This window comes from Calypte anna, chromosome 2 (assembly GCF_003957555.1).
Source record: "Calypte anna isolate BGI_N300 chromosome 2, bCalAnn1_v1.p, whole genome shotgun sequence".
NCBI classification, from domain to species: domain Eukaryota; kingdom Metazoa; phylum Chordata; class Aves; order Apodiformes; family Trochilidae; genus Calypte; species Calypte anna.
In genome coordinates this window covers 112,532,280-112,557,494 of record NC_044245.1, presented here as the reverse complement: position 1 = coordinate 112,557,494, position 25,215 = coordinate 112,532,280, and the positions used below count along the sequence as shown (strand labels likewise).

General features: G+C 41.3%; 1 protein-coding gene across 4 annotated transcripts in view; it reads right to left on the bottom strand.

Annotated features, from left to right (window-relative positions):
- LYN (LYN proto-oncogene, Src family tyrosine kinase) overlaps positions 1-24,546 on the bottom strand; it is a 56,505-nt gene extending 31,959 nt beyond the window's left edge. The window contains exons 1-2 of one of the 4 annotated variants that reach the window (XM_030445647.1): positions 24,336-24,546; positions 16-152 (exon numbers count right to left, since the gene is read on the bottom strand). In XM_030445647.1, coding sequence (XP_030301507.1) covers positions 16-147 — 132 coding nt within the window. In that variant the 5' untranslated portion in view covers positions 148-152; positions 24,336-24,546. Of the gene's footprint in view, positions 1-15; positions 153-24,067; positions 24,192-24,335 lie in introns of those variants that run through there. The other 3 variants (XM_030445644.1, XM_030445643.1, XM_030445646.1) reach the window with 3 other exon arrangements.
- Positions 24,547-25,215: the final 669 nt, after the last annotated feature.

The window sequence follows — 25,215 nt, the reverse complement described above, 5'->3', positions numbered from 1 at the left end:
AGACTATCTACTTACTGGCCTTTGCTGTTTATTGGACGTTGGATCCCTCACATAAATAGTTCGTTCAGTTTTACGTACTGGTTGATTCTTCAAATCTAGCCCATCTCCATGAAGATTCTCTTTCCTTTTTGATTTTATACATCCCATATTTCCTGTTGGAATAAAAAAGGTATTAAACAAAAACATTATGCCATAAACCAAGCTGTTTCCTGTGCACTCATTTGGGCGATGAAGGAAAAACATGCTGCCTTTTCATACACAATAGTTCATGGGGAGAACAACTGAAGGGTAGGAACTCATGCTGAAAGTTCTCTTTTGCTGCAAAGGAAAGAATTGACTTCTGGTGCCAATGCACAGATGAAGTAAATATTTCAAAGCAGTTATTTGTCATTTCAACATTTTCCAATTCATCACCTTTCCCTCCCAGTCTTTACTTCAAAAGCCCCTTACATCTTTCTGATACTTCTGCGAGAAAATATAATTACTGTAGTCAAACCTATTTTTGTATGTTTTAGAGAAAAGGCTGCTTTGCAAGATGCAGGAGGAAAAATCCAGTTCAAATGACAAGAACTGCAGCTGGAGTTAGCAATGTCTGTATCTCCCCACTTTGTTTTGCATCTGCCAGTATAGCAGGGAGCTCAGTTTGGCTCAAATCCCCATCTCACACGAGACTGATGACTTGAGCAGCTCCATCTCCATGGCAGATATGCTGCTGCTGTGACCTTCAGCAATGAATCTTTTGTTTTGAACAGGCTTGTAACAGGAATCTAAAACAGCCAATGTATTTCTTCTTCAGTACTACTTAGAAGGATAATCCTTCACTCAGGATGTGCATCCATGCTAAATCAGATGAGATACAGCTGTTTGCATCTACACAACTGGAACCTGACTGCTAATTCCATGATGTAATTATGCAGTACTTCAGCAAACATACATACAACATTATGTCTATATTCCTCCCTCAGAGGACAGCAATTATATTTGCTCTTCAAAGAACCCACCACAAATGCTTGTCAAACCTCTGCTTCCTTCCTCTCTCTGTTCAGGTCAGTGCTCTAATGCTGGGTTCAGAGTCACATTTTCCCTTGCAGGCACACACTCTTACTCCCCTGCTGCCCTAATTAATCTTTAAAGCCACTTCTTTGAAGAACAATATAAAACCTAAAATAAGAGCTCAGTGTGTTTACAGGCTCGAGTAAACCAGCACTGACTGAAACACAGCTGGAAAAAGCTAAAGCAGATTGTTACACCCTATACTGCATCTCCCTCTTACCTTCATCTCTAGGAGAGAAAAGGTCATCACAGTAAACAGTTAAAGTAGGAGAGGTGTCCTACTTGCAGACACAACTGTTTAAGTGGGATGATGACTTATACACCTAATCTCTGTAAGGGGAGAAGTTAGCCAGATTGGTCTGGGTCCACATTAAGGCTTGTACTTTTGTTACAATACTGATAAAATTCATAATCTTATTTTACTACAACAATAAATCAAAGCCACAAGTAGTCCCATATGGCAGGTCTCCACTTCCCACCTCACCTTCATTTAATCTCCCATCCTGCTGTTGAAGAAGCACCTCATAACAGCAGATGTACTGTCCTATCCTTGGACCAAACATTTTTTTTTCAACATGAGAGGAGGGCAACTCCTCTCCTACCATTTCTGCAAATCAGCTGCCACCTATTGCCAGCAAATCTTGGGAGCCCATAAGATTTCAGCAGTGATGAAGAGAACTGTGGCACTGGTTTAGAAGCAGCATGAGAAATCATTGCTCCCTTTTTCTTCTCTAGAGTTTAACAGAAAAGGAATCGTACAGAAAATCAATATGCACTGACCGAACCTTACCATCCCAGAGAGACAGATAATTCAGTTTTCCCTCCTTGTGTGTCAGCATTTCTATGTTCCCGTACTCATTTGAAGGCACTGGAGGGACATCTTCATCCAGGATCTCCCCTTAGAAGCATCTTTAATGCTTAATTTTAGTTTGCAAGAACACCTCTCAGGAGATTTTTCCAAATTCTCACCTTTATATGGGTTACCCACTGATTGTTTTGAAATGCAGACAAGGCCTTTCTTAAAAAAGAAAAATGCATTCGTTTCTTTATAATTACAAGTATATGGATGACTCTTGTTTTGTAGCCAAATGGTTTATAAGAAATTTCTGTACACCAACAGGCTGGCTGGTGTTTGCATGCTCACCCTGGACAACAGGAAGCTCAGTGTTTAATTACCTGCTGTATTGGCAAGATCAGGTGTTTAGCCACCTAAGTGCTAACCTTTTTGCTCTTGAATAATTCTGCTTGGAGAGAACAAACAGCTAAAGTAGAGGATATAAGGTAATTTGATCCAAGTTGTCAGCCAAAAATCCCTTTCCCTATTGCTGTAAGAAGATATCTTTAGACACTGCAGTGTGCCCAGTACCGGTGTAAAGTTAGAGAAGAGCATTTTTACTCAGATTTTTTTTTGCAGCTTAAAGCACGTGAACAACTGTAACATAAGCCTGCTGAGAGGTTGTGCTGGTAAGATCAAGGCTAGCATTTGTTCATGGCAGTAATTACAATGGATCAGTAATGCCAGTGTGCAGGTGCTCCATAATCTCACTGAAGTCTATTCAAGGTTGTGTGAAATCACAAAATATGGTACATGAGATAACACGTGATGGCACCAAAGAGAAGGTCAGAGCTTCATCATGAAGCACTGGGAGTGTTTGGTTTTCTTGGGTTTTTTTTTCCCCTATGGAGATGAAAGTCCATACTCCTCACAGGGCTTAGCTAGATCTACATTAGCAAACAGACCCAACAATTGGTGCTGAAGCTCATACCTGATTCTAAGGGGGGGTCATTGTTCCACTCACTCCAGTAAAGCCCCAAGGACTGACCATTCAGTAGACACAAGACCATAGTGAGGGTTTATGTACAGATAAGCCCCATACTACATCTTCCTAAAGCAGTCTCATTCTTGAACCCCGAGTCTGCTTCACAACATGAATGACAGCCTGGCAAGGGGGGGGGCAACTCCTTCAGGAGTGGGATACTGATCTAACTAAAATGCTACTGAGGACACATCCTGAGACCTTTAGCTTCTTTATAAAACAAGCCTCTTGAACAATAAAAGAATAAACCCCCTTGGACAAGCTGGATCAATGGGCTGAAGTCAATTGTATCAGTTTCAACAGAGCCAAGTGCTGGGTCTTCCACTTTCATCACAAGAACCCCAGGCAAAGCTACTTGGGAGGAGTGGCTGGAAAGCTGCCTGGCAGAGAAGGACCTGGGGGTGCTGGACAACACCTGGCTGAATAAGAGTCAGCAATTTGCCCAGGTGGCCAAGAAGGCCAACAGCATCTTGGCCTCTATCAGGAATAGTGTGGCCAGCAGGAGAGGGGAAGTGATGGTGCCCCTGTACTCGGTGATGGTGAGGCCACCCCTCAAGTGCTGTGTTCAGTTCTGGGCCCCTCACCAGAAGAAAGACCTTGAGGTGCTGGAGCAAGTTCAGAGAAGTACAATGAAGCCAGTGAAGGGACTAAAGCACAAGTCTTATGAGGAGTGGCTGAGTGAACTGGAGCTGTTTAGCCCAAAGAAAAGGAAACCGAGAGGACAGCTTACCACCCAACATAGTACCTGACAGGATGTTGTAGTGAGGTGGGTGTTGGTCTGTTCTCCCAAGTAATCAGTGATAGAACAAGAAGAAATGGCCTCAAGTTGTGCCAGGGCAGGTTTGGGATTAAATATTAGAAAAAAAAAATTACTGAAGGACTTGTCGAGCCAGGTTGCCCACGGAAGTAATGGAGTCACCATCCCTGGTGGTGTTCAGAAAACTTCTAGATGTGGCACTTCAGGACACGGTTGAGCAGGTATGGTGGTGTAGGCTGATGATTCAACTTGATGACCTTAAAGGTATTTTCCAACTTTATTGTTTCTATGATATTATATGTCAATATAGTAAAGCACATGATACATAATGTTGAATTTTCTGACCTTATATCATTTCTAAACAAGTACAGGACAATGATGGAGATAAAGCCTAAACAAAAAAATAATGGGTTTTAATCACTAGAAACTGGATCAATGAGCACATGTTCTTTTGATACTCTATAGAATGAAATATTTTTGAACTCTTCAAAGGCCAACAGACCTTGTGTTTCCATAGATGCTAACCCTCTGTAAGGCTGTGTACTCTGGGTTCTGTACTGCACATTTAAAATTCCATAAGATCAGTCATACACCCAGAGCAAACATTACTGTGTTGGTTCCAAAAGCTTCTGCTCAGTGACTGCTCAGTTCACCTGCAATGCCAGGTGCATTTTTTCCAGCACAATGTTTTATATTTTTAGTGAAATCTGATCTGGGTCTTTCCCAGGGTATTGAAAGTGCTATCAAAGATTCATACAACCAGCAGGCACTGATGCACAGCTTTCAATCAACAGACATTAAATAATGGGTTTCAAAATACAAAATGCTACATAATTATCAAAGTTAACTTCACACATATTCAATCCATACAAAAAAAGAAGCTTTGAAATAACAAATAAGCATGTGGTGTACATGTGTACATCTTTCTTAGTTTATAAAGTAGTCATATGGAAAATCTGAAGGGGAGGAAGTTCATTCAGGCATAAATAAACTATTTCACTAGGTGTAAAAATTTATTTGCATAGCTTTCTGTTGCCATATCACAATGAGCATCAAGGAAGTGTTTTGTGAAGACATAAAGAGAAAAAGAATATGGCAAGCAAAGCAACTCAGAGGGCACAGCATCATAACCAAGGAAACTGTGTTATTGGTCACCAGAGATTAAAATAATTTTGAGATTAGAGGAAAGGCTGTCAGTCCCTGCTCAGACATTTCCCATTCCAGCAGCTTTGCAATACAGGAGATACTACTTCCCATCCATGCTTTTCATTTATAGTTCTGTTCACACATGAAGAAAAACTTCTGTGTAACAGAGCTGTTAGTTGTTCTAAACAGGTATCCAAAAAAGTATGAGCTTCTCTTTTAACAAAGAGCATATTCTATCTCAAGGCAAAAAGATAAAGTACTTGAGTTAACATGTGCAGTGTGGTGACAAGGATCTAAGATCAGGTACCCTTCAAAATGCCACAGAAGTATCCATAAGAACAGCCAACCCAGAGAGAAGCTCTGCAGCAGGCTGTTCCACAGACACCAATTTTCATGTCCACGGAGGCATTTGCCTTGAATTTACCTTCTGAATCCCTTTTTCCATCTTGCTATTGCAGCACTTAGGTCTTAATTTCAAAACAGATTACAGAGAAGGGGCTAGAGCATCGTTTTTCCAGGGTTGAAAACTGCCATCTGTCCCCAAAACAAGGCCACTTTATCTGCCTTGTGCTGTATTAACAGCAGAATAATGTGTCTAAAGCCACAACCCTTCACACAGCATACAGTCAGGGGTTGGGTGACCATCACCTGTCCACCCACCATCAGCAGCACTTGAAGTTTCATTTCCTCCCAGAGCATTTCCTTTGCGTCACCTACAAAGCCAGTCTCATTTTTTGGTCTGTTCATGGTCACAACCATTCTCCTCTTTGGAATTTTGATAGGTGTGATGTTTACAATGCACATTAGAAAATAAAAACCCACCTGACAAGCCTGGGCTTTTCTTCAGCGAAGTCGTAGCTCCATGAAAATGATTTTCAAACCCTCACGGATTTATATATATGTATAATATATCCCTTAGACTTACAAACAAGATAGAGACAGTGCATTAAAAAGTATGAGGGATAAAAGAATAAAATCAAGACCCCCAAATTATTCTGTGCCTTGACTGTTGCTCTGTATTTAAGCTTCTGAATCAAAGAACAGGAAGCAATTTTTTGCACCTCTATCTACAGAAAATCAACTGGTTTTAAACCTAGAGCTTTAAAGCAGCTGAGAGGGCAGAGGGACAAATAATACTACTTTTAACATCTCTTTCAAAAATAAAAAATAATATATATTTCCTTCTCTGTTTTAGCTGTTTCCTAATTTAATTCTTTTTTATGTGAGTCTGGCCTTTAATGCCACCTGGTTTGTTGCTACTTCGTAAGTTATAAAGCCAGAAGCAATACGGTGATGCCTTCACCAAATATCCTGAATAATCGAGAATGTGAGACTTCTCTGCATTACCCTCAAGGTCAAGGCAGGAGTGTCTTGAAAAACAAGCATCTAAAACTGCTGGGAAGGAAGAATTCTAAGCCCATTCTGCCCAAGGACACAGACAGCTGCTTTTTCAGTACCTTTACCCAGCTTTCTACCTCACCTTAATCAACTGCTCAAGTTTTCCATTCCAAGAAAAAAAAAAAAAAGTAGGAAAAAAAGTATCTTAAATTAAGGAATTTTTAAATCTTAACCTTTATTGCTGACTTCCACCCTATGTTTATCTTCTTCCACGCTGTCTGTGATATCTGAGTTTTGCAATGATCTTCTGTAACTCTGCTATTGGGACTATGAAATCTGAAGAGCCTGGGAAACCTGGGTTCATTTCTGACTCACCATCACACGGTGCAGAACAGCAAAGCAACCTCCAAGGAACACAGCAGAGGTGTTTAATTTGAGGTGGTAGGGCGTAAAAAAGCTCCATCTGTACTGCCCTACACATATTGCTGTAATAGCAGTGAAGATAGGCTGCTAGACCAAAGTAAGAATAAAAGTGACCAAAATAAATTATTTGCCATTGTGAGTACTGTGAAAGAATTAAGTTGGGGAACAACAAAATAGAAGTGGATTCCTATTCTTTGTTTGTCTCAAAAATAATTTTGGTTTTGTGTGACCACGCTCATACACTTGCAAATATTTTTTTTTTTAATTACATAAATAAAAAACAATATTATATATATATATATACACATCTAAATTTTACTGTAAGTCCTGACTGCCTGGTAACTTTCAACAAACTAGGCACTTGCAAACACAGCAATCCTGGGTCAGCTTTCATCTTCTGCTTGTTTCACTTCCTCCTTTTTTTTTCTTTTCTTCACTGGAGACCAACTAGGGGAACTTAAACAGTTTGTTCTTCATAGAATCATAGAATCATAGAATTAGCCGGGTTGGAAGGGACCTCAGAGATCATCTAGTCCAACCCTTGACCCACCGGAGCAGTTGCTAGACCATGGCACTGAGTGCCACATCCAGTCTTTTTTTAAATGTCTCCAGGGACGGAGAATCTACCACCTTACCGGGCAGTCCATTCCATAGCCCAATCACCCTCTCCGTGAAGAAATTCTTTCTAATATCTAACCTAAATTCTTTCTAATATCTAACCTAAACGTCCCCTGAACCTTCCCTTGCCTTTCTGCTGAAATGGTTTTGTATGCCTCAGTTACTCCTTGCCTCATGTACTTTATTTTTTTTAAATTAAGTTTAGGTGCAGATTACAATGACCTCTCAGACATATTCTATCTCTTACATGATACATATAGACAAAGACATTCATGTATATGGACATACACACACAGAGGCACAAAGCACCATGTGCTCCTGGCAGTGCATACAAAAGGAGCATGGATAGCCAAAATCTACTCACTTTTTAACTACCACAGACTTGTATAGAATCTTATTGTTCCTGCAATGTGAGAAGCAGTAGTCCAGATGCCAGCATTTTTTTAGAAAGGGAGGAAAACTGGGGGATTCTTTAGCAGCTTCAACATTTTTCTTTTTTTAAAAGGTGAGACAAAGTTAAAATAATATTCTAACATACATATCTATATGTAGATAGAGGCAAAGAAGAAACAGATAACTCCCACTGTAAGCATCAAAATCCAAGCATTACTGTAGTGCAAAAGTACGCTACAAGCATATTCCTGTGAGATTTCCTCAAACTTATTCCCATTTCAAGAGAAATGAGAAATAACTCTCAAGTCAAACCCTCAAAATTTCAAAGACCACACTTGCATCAGAGCTATCAATCTAACAGAGCTATCTAGTTCATCACCCATGATTACAGCACAGGACCAAAAATTACTTTCTGGGAAAGGCAGACCCAGCCTGAGCAGCACAATCTCATTGTACAAGCTCAGAACTGAGCTTGCCAAGCTCTCTTTTTAGAGAGGTTTATGGCTGGTGGGGGGGATAACACCATTTATAACAAAATATTATTGTTGAAAGATTTCAGAACCTCACTCCACTTGAAACTGTCTCATAACTCCCAGTCTTAAACACATTTTGGTGAAAGTGGTGGCATTTAGCTCTTTATCCTTTGGGTGATTAGGAAGAAGTTACATCTTTTTCAGCCTCTTTTCTAGGCTTTAACACCAAGCTTTCTCAGTCTTTTCCATTTCTATTGGTCATTCTAGGAGCTCTTTCAACATCTGTTTGAGTTTGAACTCATTCCCCTAAAGGGCAGGAGGCTGGAGTTGGTCAGGTGTTCCAGATGACTTTCAGCAATGCAAGTATTTCTGTTTCTTCCATTATAGAAATAAGTTGACCAATAAATTCCAGCAATTAATTGATTGTTATCACACGGGCCTTTTAGAATCCTCTTTTGATCTAAGACACCCAAGTTTGTTTCATTTTTCACCATGACAAACTTATCACAGCAGACTTTCACATCTCCACTGACATGATCTTGCTCCCTGATATTAAATTCCTCCCCAATGCTTTGTCAGACCATTCTTTCCACACAATATTCTCAGCTGCTTTTGTGTTTCTAATACCTTCCAATTTCTAATATAAAGATTTTTTTAAAAATTAAAATTTGCATTAGAGAAAGGGAAAAAAGGTGTGCTGCCATCTGACTACAGTGGAAGTCAACAGTGTATTACATCATACAGCAAAAATTCCCCACCAGCTGACATAATAACAGGAAACTTCTGGTGAGATAAATTACCTGGTGTTGCTGTATTGATGTTGTATTAATGTGCTTCAATGAACACACAGGAAAACCTTTTTCTCCTATATGAAGTGATATATATATATATATAAATCTGTATTTCTATATAACTGAGGGCTGAGGATTATGCACTTCCCTCCATAGCCTTTGAAATAGGAGTGCTTTGGGAAAACTACCTTTATCAGTTCAGGCAAACAGTTTCCTATATTCAAACCATGCTGACACAAAGTCCAACTTTGCCCATCTCTAAGTTTTTTGGGGAGGATAAGTTTGTACAGCGCTCAGCTAAACAATACATCACCTTTGTTGGAACTCTTCCATGATAGCATAATGTGTACAATAAATATCATCATAATTGATGACATGAAAGGTAGCTCTAACATGGGTAGTGGGCTTGACCAAGAAAGAAGCATCTTATGTTTTTCTATAAGACAACCATATTTATTGTCTAGATTTCTGAAAAGCTTGGTTTCATGGGGGAATTTCAGTAGTAGTAAAAAAAATTTTAAAAAGAAGAACTAAAAAAAATCAAGAAACACTGAAAAGAACTAATGTCAGTGTGGTAGTGTAATAATGTTATAATGCTTACAAAAGGATGACAAAAATTTCTAAAACAAAACATTACACTGAAGTGGAATATCATTTATACCACACACTGATGCTTTTCCTTACTTATTCAATTGAAGAAAAAAACTGAAACACAAGAAAGTTAATGCAAACAAGACTGAAATTTTGTTAAGATTGCATAATAGATTTTGTATATTATGAAAACGTTCCATATTCATGAAGTTGATATTTTTGGCACTGATTATTAACAGAGTCCTACATTAAGCTAACATCTGTTTTCTGACCTTATAACACTCATTTCGTTTTATTACAATAATTTGCCTCGACTGCATCCTCCAGAATTTAATATCAATATCAACAATGAATTAATTCACTTTGCCAGCCCTTAGGTAATGCATCTTCCATTTCCTCAACCTTCTTCCACTGTACTATATCTTTTGAAGATAGGGGAAAAGGTCAAACAACATCTTAATTTGACATAACAGAATAAATACTTCTATCAAATTCTTCAAAAGGATCATATGAAATGGAAGAGAGAAAACCTGTACTACCACATTAACCAGCTTAAATGAAAGGTTCTGAAGATACTTCACAGACTTAAAAGTTTGATGCAAGGACTACATTCCAAGCTGAGTGTATTTGTGACTGACATATGGGGTTTTTTTAGCTTTAAATTGACCACTTTGGCCAAGAACAGCAGCCTGCTAAAGTTTCAGTAGTCTAGTATTTACCTTGAGCTTTATATGTCTATGTCTACCAACAGTGTAAGTATTTTTCTCCCTTCCCTTTTTAAGGACTAATGCAATCACTGTGGCATAGGAAAATCAACACAGAATCATAAAATGATTTTACAAGGAAGGGACATAAAGATAATCTAGTTCCAACCCCCCACAACTCCCACTAGACTGGGTTGCTCAAAACCCCATGTGACCTGGCCTTGAACACTTCCAGGGACATCCACAAGCTCTCTGGGCAACCTGTACCAGTGCACTTAGACTAAAGAATTCCTTCCCAATATCTAGCCTAAATCTACCCTCTTCCAGATTAAAAACATCAACACTTGTCCTATCACTACATGCCTTTTTAAAAAGTGCCTACCCCAGCTTCCTTACAGGTCCCCTCCAGGTACTGGATGACTGCTCTAAGGCCTCCCCAGATCCTTCTTTTCTGCAGGCTGTACAACCCCAAGTCTCTCAGTCTGTCCTGAAGAAGGTGCTCCAGCCCTCTGATCATTATGACCTCCAGCTCTGTGGCTCTGTGTCCCTTCAAGAGCTCCATATCCTTCCTGTCCTGAGGACTCCAAGGCTGGACACAGTATTCCAGGTGGGATCTCAGAAGAACAGATGGGGAGAATCACCTCCCTTGAGCTGCTGGCCATGCTTGTTTTGATGCAGCCCAGCATATGGTTGGCTTTCTGGGCTGCAAGTGCACATTGCTGGCTCATGTTGAGTTTTGGTCATTGATCAAAATGAGAAACTACCCATGGAGACAATAGGGTTTTGGGGGCAGGTCCAGCAGGAGCCTAAATGAAGTCCTTGTTAATAATAAGAGGTGCTACGGAAGGGCAGAAGGACAAGCTTCACACAGTTTCTTTGGAGAATACGGATCTGAAACCTACTCTTCTTCACTTCTAACTGTACCAGCCAAGCCACACACATACACAAAACACACACTTTGCCTCCCCAAACAAGGTGTCATTGGGAGGCACGCAGCAAAGGTTTCTACCCAAGTCCAAAAGGTCTCATCCATACATATGGTGGTTTTACTTAGGCACAGATTTTAACATATTTTAACATAGTTGTAGTTAAATTAGGACACAGTGACTTGTATGTCAATGGATCTTAACCCTATACCATCAAGTGCATCAATGCACTTGGAACCAAAGGCACAGCCACACAAACAAATGACACTGAGTAACAACGGGCTCTTCATAAGGTGCTGTGCAGTACCCAGTGTCTGCATTTAGTACAAGACACTGAGAGAGAAGTGAAGGTTGGCTTCTCCCTGATTCAGTGAGCCACAGAAGACACCATGGGATGAAGCAAGCAGCTTGCTAACTTTTAGTGAGTTTGGGGAAAATGAAGGCATCTCTTTAGTGTCATCATCTGGCTGCACTCCAAGGAGTTCTTCAGCTGAAATTTCTCACTCTGTCTGCTTGCTTCAGAAGTCACCTAGGAAGGTATCTCTGCAAGTAGCAGCTGATACTTGAAAACTTCACCTCATTCAATAAGGCAGCCTAGTGCTCAACCTCCACATGCCCAAATGAATGTATTGACAGGACATTTGTTAAAGAGAATCATTAATAGCCATTGTGACTAAAGGGAGGAGCTGGTTATTTATGAATGTGGCCTTCAGCTAGTTAAAGATGTTGCAGATGTGATCTCTTGCTTTAGAACGTGTCTGTAATTCAAACCAACAGCTATAATGTAAATAGAAATCGAAGATCTTGAAATTATCACACCATGTCACAGAAAACATAATGGAGGACAGCAAATTCACAGCCAAGAAGCCCTGGTGCAGGTTTTAAAAGTGGCCTCATAGAAAGCATACCACTTCTCCTTTGGGTTTATCTTCTGTTTGTGGGGGATGGAGAAGGAGGAGAAAATAATTTATGTCTATTTGGTTCTCAAAAATTCAAGCAAATGCACTCTAAGGAATAAACCTAATTATTACAAACTTCACCTGGTTTTATACATTCTACAATCTGCTTTAAAGATGGATTAAGATAGTCGTGGTTAAATTAGGACAGAGTGACTCGTATGTCAATAGATCTTAACCCTATACCATGCTGGTCATTTCATTTTCTAACCCATAGTATTTTGCACCATGCTGCATCTATCATCCTGCTTCATTAGGCAGAAGGCTTCTTCAGCTGTTGGCATCTCCATGTTTAATTGCTGACATGTACTCATGACCAAACTTGCCACTTAAACATAGCATTTTGATATAATAGCACCATATAAACCCCTTGGGCACCTGTCTAAAGTACCAAATTTCACAAAAGCAGAACAGATCTTTTTTCACCGTTTTCACATAGCAGCATTTAATTCAGCTGAAAAAACCAAAAAACAATAGCAACAAAACCCCAAAACAACAACAACAACAACAAAAAAACAGCAAACCCCAAAACCCAGTTACTTCTCCAGTAGATTGTTTTGTGTTTCATTAACTGTACAGCACTATGTACATACAGAGGAACCCCCCAGAAACACAGACCATAGTGCTGGGGTGTGCAGTGTGGATTTAAGAATGGACTCCAAGCACAGATTAAAATTTGGGGTTAAATCATTCATGCTGATGTGTCTTACTAGAGAGTTCAGTTCCTCCTGGAAGTTTGCAAGCCTTGGACGTGTTTTCTTAAGTTGCAAGAGGAAGTTGCGAGAGTTCTCAAGAAAGATCAGAAAATGTTGAATTTGGTGCCAGTAAATTACACTTGCAGAAATTATGCTTTGTGCTATTTAATCTTTACAGGGAAACTAGAAGAACATTCACCAGAAACTATTAAGTACTCACACGAGAAACCACTTTTTTGTTCTGACTGATTTAAGTAGCAACAACCTCCCTTAAGTTAAGGGCTGTAAGATCTTACTCCAGGTTCTGACACTTCACAAAGGTCTATTTAGAACTCATTTCTTTAAGTTAATTTTAAAGTGTCTGCTAATTTTATTCCTTTGAGCGCACGAATCTAAACCAGGAGTGTTCCAGTTGATTTCTCGGTCAGTTTAGTAAACAGTCCTAAGCAACTGTTGCAATATAGGATACATGCAAGGGTACCAAAGGATACTGAATCATAGAGTTACAAAATGGTTTGAGTTGGAAGCAACCTCAAAAGATACTAGCTCCTACCCCCCCTGGCCATGGGCAGGGACACCTCACACTAGACCAGGTTGCTGTTGTGAGACAAACCTTTCTGTAGGGATCCATGCCTCAAGGTCTAATTAGGTGTAGCAGTTTAGACTTGTGAGTTGTGCTCTAAGTCTATCACTCACGTAGTGGAACTAGCAAGATCGGACCGTGGCTCGATGAGCTACCAGCCTCTCTTGTGACTAGCCCAAGAGTGAGCTAGTCTGTGGGTGTGAGCCTCACCTTTTATTGGCCCCCTGGTCTTGCACATGCTCAATAGGGGGCCTGCCCTAATTGGGCACAGGTGGATTTGATACCAGCTCACACCCACTTCTCGGTAATCAGACGCATTTGATTGCTTTGTTCCACTACAGGTTGCTCCAAGCCCCATCCAACTTGGCCTTAAGCACTTCCAGGGATGGAGCATCCACAGCTTCCCTGGGCAACCTGTGTCTCATCACCCTCACATGAAAGAAATTCTTCTTAATATCTAATCTAAATCTATCCTCTTTCAGTTTAAAACTGCTCCCCCTTGTGCTATTGCTACATGCCCTTGAAAAACTCCCTCCCCAGCTTTCTTATAAGCCTCCCTGAACCAATAGTTTGCTGCAAATATGATAAATAGAACTAAGGGAGCTGTATGATGAACAATTTTTGGAGGTTTTTTTGACTAAGTCCTTCAGATTAGGGGGCTTTGCACAGATCCGAGCACACTCTGCATAAACCTAAGAAAATATCCTAAAGGACTGCAAACTGCCATGGATTCAGGTCTGAAAGCCTGACCTGTGAACTCAGAATCATACTTCAAGTCTTGGGAAATGACATGCTTGTAACTGGGGTGTTGGTAGGAGTATGCAAGAAAAAACACCGCTGAATGAACACAGTGTAAGAATTCACATCCAAGTTTCTAAGCCTTATTTTCACATTTGCTGCATACATGAGCATGAATAAGAAGTTTCGCCAAAATTGACCAAAGTGAAAAATATTTGATAAAAGAAGAGTGTGAATGGGAAACTGGAAAGTCTCCTTTGAGGGAGGGTTGTGAATCACTGCTGTGACACTTCTCTTGACTGTTCCTGCTTCCGATGTTTTAGGGAAGGACTGAAGCCCTTGGATTTTAAGCACATCTGTGTCTTTCCAGATGATCTTTCTCAAGGGCAAAAATGAAAAATTGTTCTCCAAATCACCAGAACAGAAGCTGTGCAAAAACAGCACCTTGATTAAAGTTCTTTTACATTTGACAGAATATATTGTACATTAAATAAAAGTTCTGTATAGAGGACTGACTTTAAGAAGCCTGTTGCATTTGTTCAACGTGTTAATTTATTTCATTTTCAAAACCTGATTAATCCTTCAACTGTCACCACTATATAATTTGTCTTGACATTTCTTGATTGCTTTCTCTAAAAACAATGAGCAGTGCTGTATTCATAACATATTATTACTGGATAGCACAGCATTTAGTACTTTGCTGCTTCTATTTCTGCTTGATTGTCAAGAGCCTTGAGACTGACAGAAGATTAAGTCCTAGCAATCACAACCATAGCCACTTCCACTGAGCCAGGCTCCCATCCTGTGAGTTACTGCACACAGCTTGTAGGAGACCTGCAGACTTTGAGAGACTGAGGCCAGAGTTCCTAAACAAACTCCAGGACACAGATGCTAAAGAGCATGAGAGCTGCAGGATAAGTTTGGCAGATTTAGACTGGGAGAATTGTACTCACATTCATACTGCAAGAATTTTGTAACACTCATATTATGACCACACTGACTGCTGATTAAAGTTTAGAGCCCTTGTAACTTCAGGTATTGAATATGTAGCTCACAGGCAGGCCAAATGATGATATTGTACCTAACAAAACCATCTAAGACAATGAGTAAACCCCACTTTTTATATGTGACTTTAGCACTCATGGCCCATGCTGCAAGTTTTCCAAGTAAGGTCTTCAAATAAATCAGTGTTCACAGCAGTTCCTCGAGTTTGTTTCAGAAGAATTGCAACGAATCCACAATGAACTTACATTTGAATGAAATGTTGTGAAAAGCAGATGCTTTAAAAAACAGTAAGACTGCTTTGTTGCTGGGCACACATGGAAAGTTTCTGGGACAATATAAAGCATATCAGAAAAGGTATAGGAGAGGAGGCTGAGATACTGAGAAGTCAGAATTGGGGTTGATGCTGAGAAGTAAATGAAGAAGGAAGACTGCAGAAGCAGAGAGATAATCAGAGAAAAAAAATTAAATAGGAATGCAAAGGATGATAACTAATGGGGTAGAGACAATTCCAGTTCTTAGGAAAGCACACATATGACAAGATACAGAACATGCAATAAACATAATATGGTCATCTCACTGAAACTGTATTCTGTGCTCAATGGAGAAATTACCTTCTCATGTCATAGTATACTAAGCATCCTGATATTTTTGCTTTTATTGCAGGAGCAAGAAAAAAGACTTTTCACCCACATAAGTCTATCAGAAGACTGCCATAGTACATAGTGAAATACATTACAGAAGAGGATACCGTTCTGATCTCTAATTTGAGCAAGCTATTCAAATGCTAAATTTTGCATTTTCTGACGCTTAAATCCAATGCCCTCAGACTTGATTAAATACTCCACTGTGAGCAAAACCATCTCACTTGAAGCACCTTTCTCCCACTTATTCACTCCAGCAGCCAAATCTCTTTTCTGCTGGTGCCCACTCTGCTGAAGTTGGTTCTTCAAAACTTCCACTGGCTTCTCAAAGCTAAATTTCTTAAGTTTCACTTTCTGTGGGGACAGGGATCACAGGGCATGTTGACACCAAAGAGCACAGCACAGAAATCCTGGAGCAAGCACTGTTGCCTTAATACCACACCCCCACTGTACCAAGCCTTGGCTTCTTCATCACAGTCAAAACACATGCCTATAAATCCATGCTCTGCTTCACTAAATGAGGTGGGTTTCCCAGTAGGATCAATGATGGCTCAAAAACCTTTTACATGTTCCACTGCACACCACTGAAAGTCCCCCTGTGTACAACAGAAATAAAGTTGAGCAGAGAAGGTCGAAGCGACACTGGGGAATGGCAAACAAAGAGGTAGCAGACAACATACACTGAGCAGCTTCAAGATAGAAACTAACATGCTTCAAGTTAGGTTGGGTTCACCATTTTAAATTTCACATGGTTAACAGTGATAGAAGATATTAAAGAGAGATTACACCTACACGTGAAACACACTATAGATTGAAGCATCTTGCTGACCATCTATAGAAATCCAGAGAAGCTCTTTCAGGAGGACAGGCTTCTTAAAACACTGTGAAGACCATGTCAGTACTGCCAGGCTGGAACTCCACTGGACTTCACACCTCTTCAAGAGGCTGGGGCTACATATTTCTGTGTGCATATTTCCTGATAAGGTAGCACAAGTAGATTACTAATTATGATTAGATTATGAAAAGTGCTGAGGCTTATTATTCTGGAAGGGGGGGAAGAAAAGTTGTTGCAGAGACATCTTTATCAAAAGAAATAAGTATCTTATACCACTGACAGTCCTGAAGAAGACAGAGATGGGGTACAGATTAGGCCCTATGTAATCCATGAAGAAATGGTTATGGACTCATGAGTCGGTGCCAGATGGTTTACACCCTAAAACCAACTGCATGAAATTCAATAAGGCCAAGTGTTGGCTCCTGAATTTTGGTCACAACAACCCCAGACAGCACTACAGGGTTGGAGAGGAATGGCTGCTAAGAGATTTGGCAGATGTGGCTGCCAAGCCCCTCTCCATCATCTTTCAGAAGTCCTGGCTAACCAGGGATGTCCCATTGGACTGGAGACTGGAAAATGTGACACCCATCTTCAAGAAAGTCCAAAAGAGGATCCTATTAACTCCAGACCTGTCAGTCTCACCTCAGTGCCAGGGAAGGTCATAGATGAGATAATCTCAAGAGCCATTATAGATCAGTTAAAGGTCAACCAAATAATCATGCCCAGTCAGCATGGGTTCATAGAAGACAGATCCTGCTTGACAAACCTGTTCTTGTTCCATGACAAGGTGACCTGCTTGGTGGATGAGGGAAAGGCTGTTGATGTAGTCTGCCTGGACTTCAGTAAAGCCTTTGCCAATATACCCCAAAACATCCTCATGAAAAAGCTGGCTGCCCATGGCTTGGATGGTCATATACTCTGCTGGATTAAACACTGGCTGGATGGCCAGGCCCAAAGAGTTGTGGTCAATGGAGTTATATCCAGTTGGCAGCCAGTCATGAGTGGTGTCCCCCAGGGCTCAGCGCTGGGGCCACTCCTATTTAATATCTTTATTAATGCTCTTGATGAGGGGATTGAATGCACCCTCAATAAGTTGGCAGATGACACCAAATTGGGAGGGAGTGGCAATCTGCTGGGTGGTGGAAAGGTTTTACAGAGGGACATGGACAGACTGAATCATTGGGCTAAAACCAACTCTATGAAATTCAATAAGGCAAGTGTTGGCTCCTGAATTTTGGTCACAACAACCCCAGAGAGCACTACAGGGTTGGAGAGAAGTGGCTGGAAAGCTGCCTGTCAGAGAAGGACCTTGGTGTATTGACTGACAGTAGGCTGAAAACGAGCCAGAAATGTGGCCAAGAAGGCCCATGGCATTTTGGCTTGTATCAAAAATGGTGTGACCAGCAGGAATAGGGAAGTCATCCTGCCCCTGTGCCTGACATTGGTGAGGCCCCACCTCAAGTACTGTGTTCAGTTTTGGTCACTCCAATACAAAAAGGACATAGATGAATTGGAGCAAGTCTAAAGAAGAGCAACAAAGCTGGTGAAGGGTTTGGAAAACATCCCTTATGAGGAGCATCTGAGGGTGATGGGGCTGTTTAGTCTGGGGAAATAGAGGCTGAGGGGAGACCTTATCAGTCTTTAAAAATACCTGAAAGGAGGTTGTAGTTAGAGTGGGGTTGGTCTCTTGTCACTGGTGCCAGATCATAGAACAAGGGAAAATGGCTTTGAGTTGCATCAGGGGAGATTTGGGTTGGATATGAGGAGAAGCTTCTTTACATAAAGGGCTGTTAAGCACTGGAACAGGCTCCCCTGGGAGGTGGTTTGTTCTCCATCTCTGAATGTGTTTAAAAACCAGCTGCCATGCCTGGGGACATCATTTAGTGGTGGGTCGTCAGGAATAGGGTAATAGGGTTACGATGAGGCTGGACTCGATGATCTTGAAGGTCTTTTCGAGCCTGAGCAATTCTATGATTCTATGATGCTGGGGGAATAAACGAACAATGTAAGGTAAAAAAAGGAAACAGCAATTGGAAGGGAGTATGGCCACAGCAGGATAACGACTGAAACATGGCTTTTCCCAGTAAAATGGAGAGATGAAACCACAAACAGTACATTATTACTAATGTAGACTTTTGAAGCAGTGTGGCTTTAAGCCTTTTTCAGATTCACTGGTAAGCATCACGGCAGAGGGACAGAAACTGCTTCCAAGGAAATTTAGTGGGAAATTTTCAGAAGAGGAAAGGTCTTCTGGTCAGGCTCAGTGGGAGTTCTGCTGTCCACACTAGCCTAGCAGAAACCATCAATCTGGCCATCTACATCCCAAGAGAAATGGGCTTAGCATGCACCAAAGGATGGCCTGGTGCTTCTCCACTAGTTCCAGGACAGCTGCTGCAATCTCTCTCACAGCCAGTGACAGAGCAAAGACCTCACAAGACAGAAAAAGGAAGACAAAGTGCCACACCAGCAATACAGCAGGCGAGTTGCTTAAAAGGCAAGTTTTCCTCCACCCCTCACAGGCTGCAATGCTTTACATTGCATTTACAGCCTTTACATGGCTTAGCAGATCTTTTGCAATAGGAGGTCTGCAGTTACAAAAAATGTACTTTGAATCCCATTTATTTGCATGCTCTGCTATGCCATAATGGCACATTCAAATGACTCTTGCAATGTATTTTGAACAAGTTGAACTGAGAACATCCAACAGAAGATTTCCTCTTTCTCCTGCCCATCCCCTTCCTGTGTGTTTACCAAAAAATTTCACTTCCTCAGTGGCACTGACACCAGCTCTGATGATCACTTAAGTGTGTTCTCTAACTCTTGCCTGCTCACACCTAAATCCCAGTCACCCTAGGTCATCTAGCTTACTTACTGAAGGGTTTTAGAAACCCCATCAAGACACATGGGAAGGCTGGGGTTTCCCTGGAGAAAACCCTTCTCTGTCCACTGAATGTAGTGACTGTAATCCTCATGATGCTGGCAAGGGACGGGACACTTTAGCAATTTCAACGAATGTAGAAGGTGCACTACTACCCAGACCTTTTCCTACTCAGCTGATATTCCCAGGAAATTTTCTCTTTGTCTGAACAGAGTAAAACTTAGTCATAGGTCAGACTTACCGATTTATAAATATGTTATCATCATGTAGGAAGTTACTCAAATATACTCTTTATTTTTTAGTATTAATTTGCTTCTAAACCCCTAGTACAGTCATACACGGAAAGAAAAACCTGCTTAGTATCCAAACATAGTTTCACACTAACTCCTGTAATACCATACTGTTTCAGTTTATGTTATTTATGTTATTTATTTCAGTTCAATTTATCTTACTCAAGAAAAATCTTGAATAAGATTTCATTTTAAAATTGATCAAACAGGTTTGAATGCACCTGTCTACAAAAACTAATGATGGAAACATGAAAAGCAAAGCAATATATTATAGATGCCACATCAGAAAACCCACTTAACAGACTATGTTTCTGTTGACGAACTTCCTGAAACAACCTACAAAGGAGTAGTTAAGAACACATCCCAGAGGGAGTCTATGCCCTCCAAACTTTTATCATGTCCGGGCTCATGTCCAAGCTTTCAGTAGCCCTGTTACACAGAAATGCAGAAAAGGACATTGCAGAAGAGTGGTTGCATCCTGTGCATCAGCCCCTGTGGTGAGCTATCACGTTTTCCCATTTAAGAAAGCACAATTTGCTATAAGGGGCACATTCAAGAAACAGCTTGGTCAGAAGTATGTGTACAGCAAAAAGCTGGCCTTTGCAAATTCGAGTAGCAAGTTCTCCAACGTTTCAACCACAATTTAGACAGGAAGAAGTAGCCTCATGCTACACGCAGCAGAGACCATAGAGGAAGGAGGACGCATTGTTCAGAGTGTTTATCGTTTGAGTCCTTTGAACTGAAGAAGTGAGATAGTATGCTCTGCAAACACAAGAACCAATTGTAAATACTTAAGATGCCAGCAGTTTGAAAAAGATAGACAATGCTGACCTAAGGGATGCCAAATACAGGCCTGAATGCTTCTGATCTACACTTTTTCTGACAGAGAAAAAAGATCTACAAATTGCTCCCCTTCCCTTTCCTTCGTCTCCTTCTCGCCCTCTCAAAGTGCTACTGTCAAAATACAGTCTCTCTCTTCTGACATTTGTTTGACAAAAATAACCAATCTATTTACCTCTCTGAGTACTATTTGTTTTGTGCCCTAAAGAACAAGTATTTCATAAATATCTGAAGGAAATGCTTCCAAGACAAGAGGAATTCTGCCTTTGCATTTTGTCCCATGAACCCACATTTTCAGGAAAGATGCTGATCATGACCGTGAATGATTCAGCCTCGGAAATTACAGCATTTAATGACAATGTCAACAGGAAATGTATTTGAATTGGGCAAAAATAAATATGAAAGCACAGACCTTTCCATCCTTCCCTTAAGTACAATTAAGTTAAACTAGGAGCAGTCACACTAAGGACAGTTACTTGGAATTAGCCTTTTATCAGTAGAAGCTGAGTTCTTCGAGAAGGAACCATTACTGTCAGTTGTCTTCTTGCATGCTTCACTAAGACTCTTTTATATACAAATATAATGTTTTATCTACACAGTTTCCTGTGGCACAGCTCAGCAAGACTGGAAGCCTTTCTCTCTAGCACTTGTACACTCAGATGGAAGAGGGGACACAAATAAATGGGAGAAATAGGAAGTAAAATATGATCAGCAGGAGAAAAATCCTAATGCTCGGCTAGGAAAATTGTTCTTCCACAGAATGGAGCTCTTCATCTTAGAGATAGAAATCCTATAGGAGATAAATAACCATGCTATTTAACGGTGGCATGTGGCTTGGTGTAATAATTTACACACCCAGCTCCATAGTTTCAGAAGGAATCATAGAATCATAGAATCAGCTGGGTTGGAAGGGACCTCAGAGATCATCTAGTCCAACCCTTGACCCACCGGAGCAGTTGCTAGACCATGGCACTGAGTGCCACATCCAGCCTTTTTTTAAATGTCTCCAGGAAGGTATCATCTCCTACACAAAAAGCTCACACAAACTTTAGGATCCCTGGATGCCAGGTTCTTCTCTCATCCTTCCCATAAGCATGTGAGATCTTGCCATCTTTGAGGGATGCTGCAGAAATACACCTGTGTATACCAGTGTACCTCTGTACACCTCATCTGCTTGTTTTCTGCTTTCATTCACTTTTGCAAAGGGCTCCCTGAACCTCAAGAGTAAAACTAGCTCTACAATTCCCTGAACACAAGAAATAAAGTCACTATGAATATGCGTGTATGAGAAGGAAGAAAGACTTCGGTTCTTCCCCAAAACACTTCCTTTTGAGGAAAAGAAAAATTGGTTCACAGTCAACACATTTCCATCCAAAAACCTCTGAGAGGCCCATTAAGAGGCCAGATAACAGGTGAAGTAAAGAGAGGAAAACCTTTCCTTTTTGTGACAGAAAAAGAATGACATCTGAGATTAAATACTGTGGTTCTTAAATTCTTCTCAGTAGATACAGAGAGGTCAAATGCTGCTCTTTGATGTGGAACACAAGGGCCAGATGCAGCACCTGTGGTCTTATTAGCCACCCCACTGGAGATCAGCTACTAAGTTGAGCCAAGAGAACTTTAGACATTTTTCACTGCCCATTTTAGGCATTACTTCCTCCAACACCTGATATTCTCTGACACCATTTCTCTTACAATAGCCAACAAGGCCACAGAGAGGTAGCTCACTTCATTTACACAGATACAGGAAGGGGGGGATATACTATGAAAGAGTTACTTGTATGTTCATAAATTCATGCAAGAAAGGATTTCACATTTTTGGAAACTTCTTGAAAGGGTAACATTGAAAACCAGAACATTAAACATCTTAAAGGCAATGGCGTTTGCCTTTGTAGGTGAAAGTTTCACAATTCATTGCATTGTTAGAAAAAACTGTTGCACAACTCAACTGGTCAAAGAACTTACAAGAAAAGACTTAAGCCTTACCTTGTTCCCTGTATATCTATATATGAAAAAGAACTTTGTTTACTCAGTAAGAAATGCAGAAGAAAAATAGAATAACTTCAAGGCAGTCAGCTACAATACAAAGATGATAGATAGTTCCACACTATTGTGGCTAAAAAAAAATAAATATCTCTCAACAGATTAAAATTAAACAATTAAAGTTAAACAAATAAAATTAAACAATTAAAACAGATCCTTATGTTATGAAATCAGGAATTCTTCTTAACTAGTTTGTGGCTCACAAAGCTGAAATGGAGAAAGAAAAAAGCTGTAAATCTCAGAAGAGATCCATAGAATGAGACATCTGCTGAGCTCGAGAGTTCATTAATTTTAATCCTTGCCCAAGATTTCATAATGTCCTATTAACAGCAACCAACTGATTTCTAGTTTGTTGCTAATTTTTCAGGGAAAACTACTTAATTTTTTTCTCATCCATACTTTCCATGCTGTTTATATTACCTGTTATAAAGTCACAAAGTCACAAAACATAAAATATAAGTAACACCTAATCTGCATTCAATACTGAATTGGTAACAATTCACACAAACAAAATTTAGTCTATCCCTTCAGTAAAACTGAGCTATATTTTCCCAACATGGCTTTGCAATTTCCCAACCAAAAAAATTAGATATATTTTAATAACACTTTAGTGATAATGCAATGAGAGCAGACTGATCTATTGGGCACTCATACTTTACAGGTAATTAAACTAACATTAAGATATCTAAATTACAAAGGTCTTCCGGACACTTTACAGGATCAACACGAGCTAAAAAATATAACTTCCAGTTTGTATTACACTGTGCTAAAATATATTAAGATTGGTCTGATAGATGAAAGGCAATAGATGGGATATTGATATGGGGTCTCAGGTGAAACAACAGAGCAACAACTCAACATTGTGAGTTGTATCCACAGTAGTATGATCTGGCTAAACAAGTTCTGAGTGTTAATCTCTCTGGTCTTTAGTGCCAACAGAGGCCATCGAAGCAGGGGGATGAGTTCTTGCCAACCCATTCACTGCAAACACAGAAAAGATGCCAATTTCAACAGAAACCCTAACTGCTTTACTGATAGTACAGCATCAGCTAGGGAGCTCTAGCCTGACTTTCAGATAGTAAATTAAAACTGGAAGGAGAAAACCCTTCAGGACTTTCCCTGTGGCATACAGTACTATTGCAGCAGTAGTCAGTAAGAAACACCATACACCAAACATCACAATATCATTTTCTCATCCTTTTTTTTTTAAGCTAAAGCACATTTAAACATACAATTAAGAGGAAGCAGCTTCAACTTGGCACTCCAGGAACTACTCTCCTATAAAAAATCAGTGCGAGAAGGAATACCCAGAGGCCAGATTGCCTCTCCTAAATCAAGGCTATTGCCTTGGCTTGAAACACCCACTGCAGACTTTGATCAGCTAATTTTACACACTTTCCAACGTGAAACAGCCAGAAGGCACCCGAGCCGTCAAGACCACAGCAGAAGCCCAGCAAAGCGGTAAATCATGCTTTTAAGAATGGTTTTGTTTTTTAAATGCCGTATTTCCCTCAAGACCCCATCCAGTCCTACCGGGAAGGTCAGGCGGGCACCAGCACCTCCTCCGGGAGGCAGAAGCGGGAGCAAGCCGCCCTGCAAACCACCTTGTTCCCTCCGTGCCGTCCCGGAGAGGGGAGAGGGCAAGCAGGCAGCCGGGCCGGGCACCCCCTGCCCCGCCCCTCCCCGCCCCGCTCCGCTCCTCCCGGTGAACTCCCGGTGGGAGAATCCGGAGAATCGCCGGAGCTGCCGCTTTCCCCCCCCCCCGCCCCGTCTCGTCCTTGGGATGAATTCAGGCACTTACTTCGCCGTGTGCGAAAGTTGAGCGGCAGGCAGTGAACTCCACGGTGACCGGCGGGGAGACGAGAGGGGTGTCCCGGGGGCGGCGGTGCTGGTGCGGGTGTAGGGGATGGATGGGGTCGCGGCGCCGGTGCTGCCCCGCCGGGCGTGAGGGGAGGGCAGGCGGCGGAGGAGGCTGGCAGGGCCGGCAAGCGGTTGGCTCGCAGCCTCTCGCTTTACTTCCTGGTGCCGGCTTCGATTTGCATGCGGAGAGAACGGGGAGAGAAATGAGAGAGCGAGGGGAAGGAGCTGGCACCGGAGGGGAGCGGAGCGGAGGAGCCGAGGCCGCTGGCAGCGGTGGGGAGGCGAAGCTCCGCCGGCTGAAGTGCGGAGGGGAGGCAGCCAGGGGGGCGAGGTGGGGAAGGAGATGAGGAAAAAAGGGGGGGTGATGGCTCTGCCGGGAGCTGAGGCGGTCGAGGAGGGGGAGTGCCCCTGCGTGCGGGTGGGCTCGCCTGCGGGAAAAGTTGTGGCCAAATAAACCGGCCTTAGTCCCAGAGCCAAAACAGAAGTGGGCTGGCTTGTTCCACCAACAGGCTAAAAGAAAACCATATGAACTTTTCCAAAACTCAACTGTGGTAGCTTCTAAGGTCCAGCAGAAGCTGGGTTAGAAAAAAAGAAAGAACAAGTAAGGTTTTTTTTGTTTGTTTCTTTGGGTTTGGTTTTTTTTCCATCAGAATGATTTATTAGCCTGTTGAAAAGTGAAAAAAAATATCATAGGTCAGCAAAACAGGAAATACGAATGTGTGGACATAACACTCAGAGGATGCAGCTGAAAAGCTTTACAAGACCTGGAGTCAACATGTTGCATGTGTGCTGCCAGCACACCTGGATCTCAGGTCACAGAG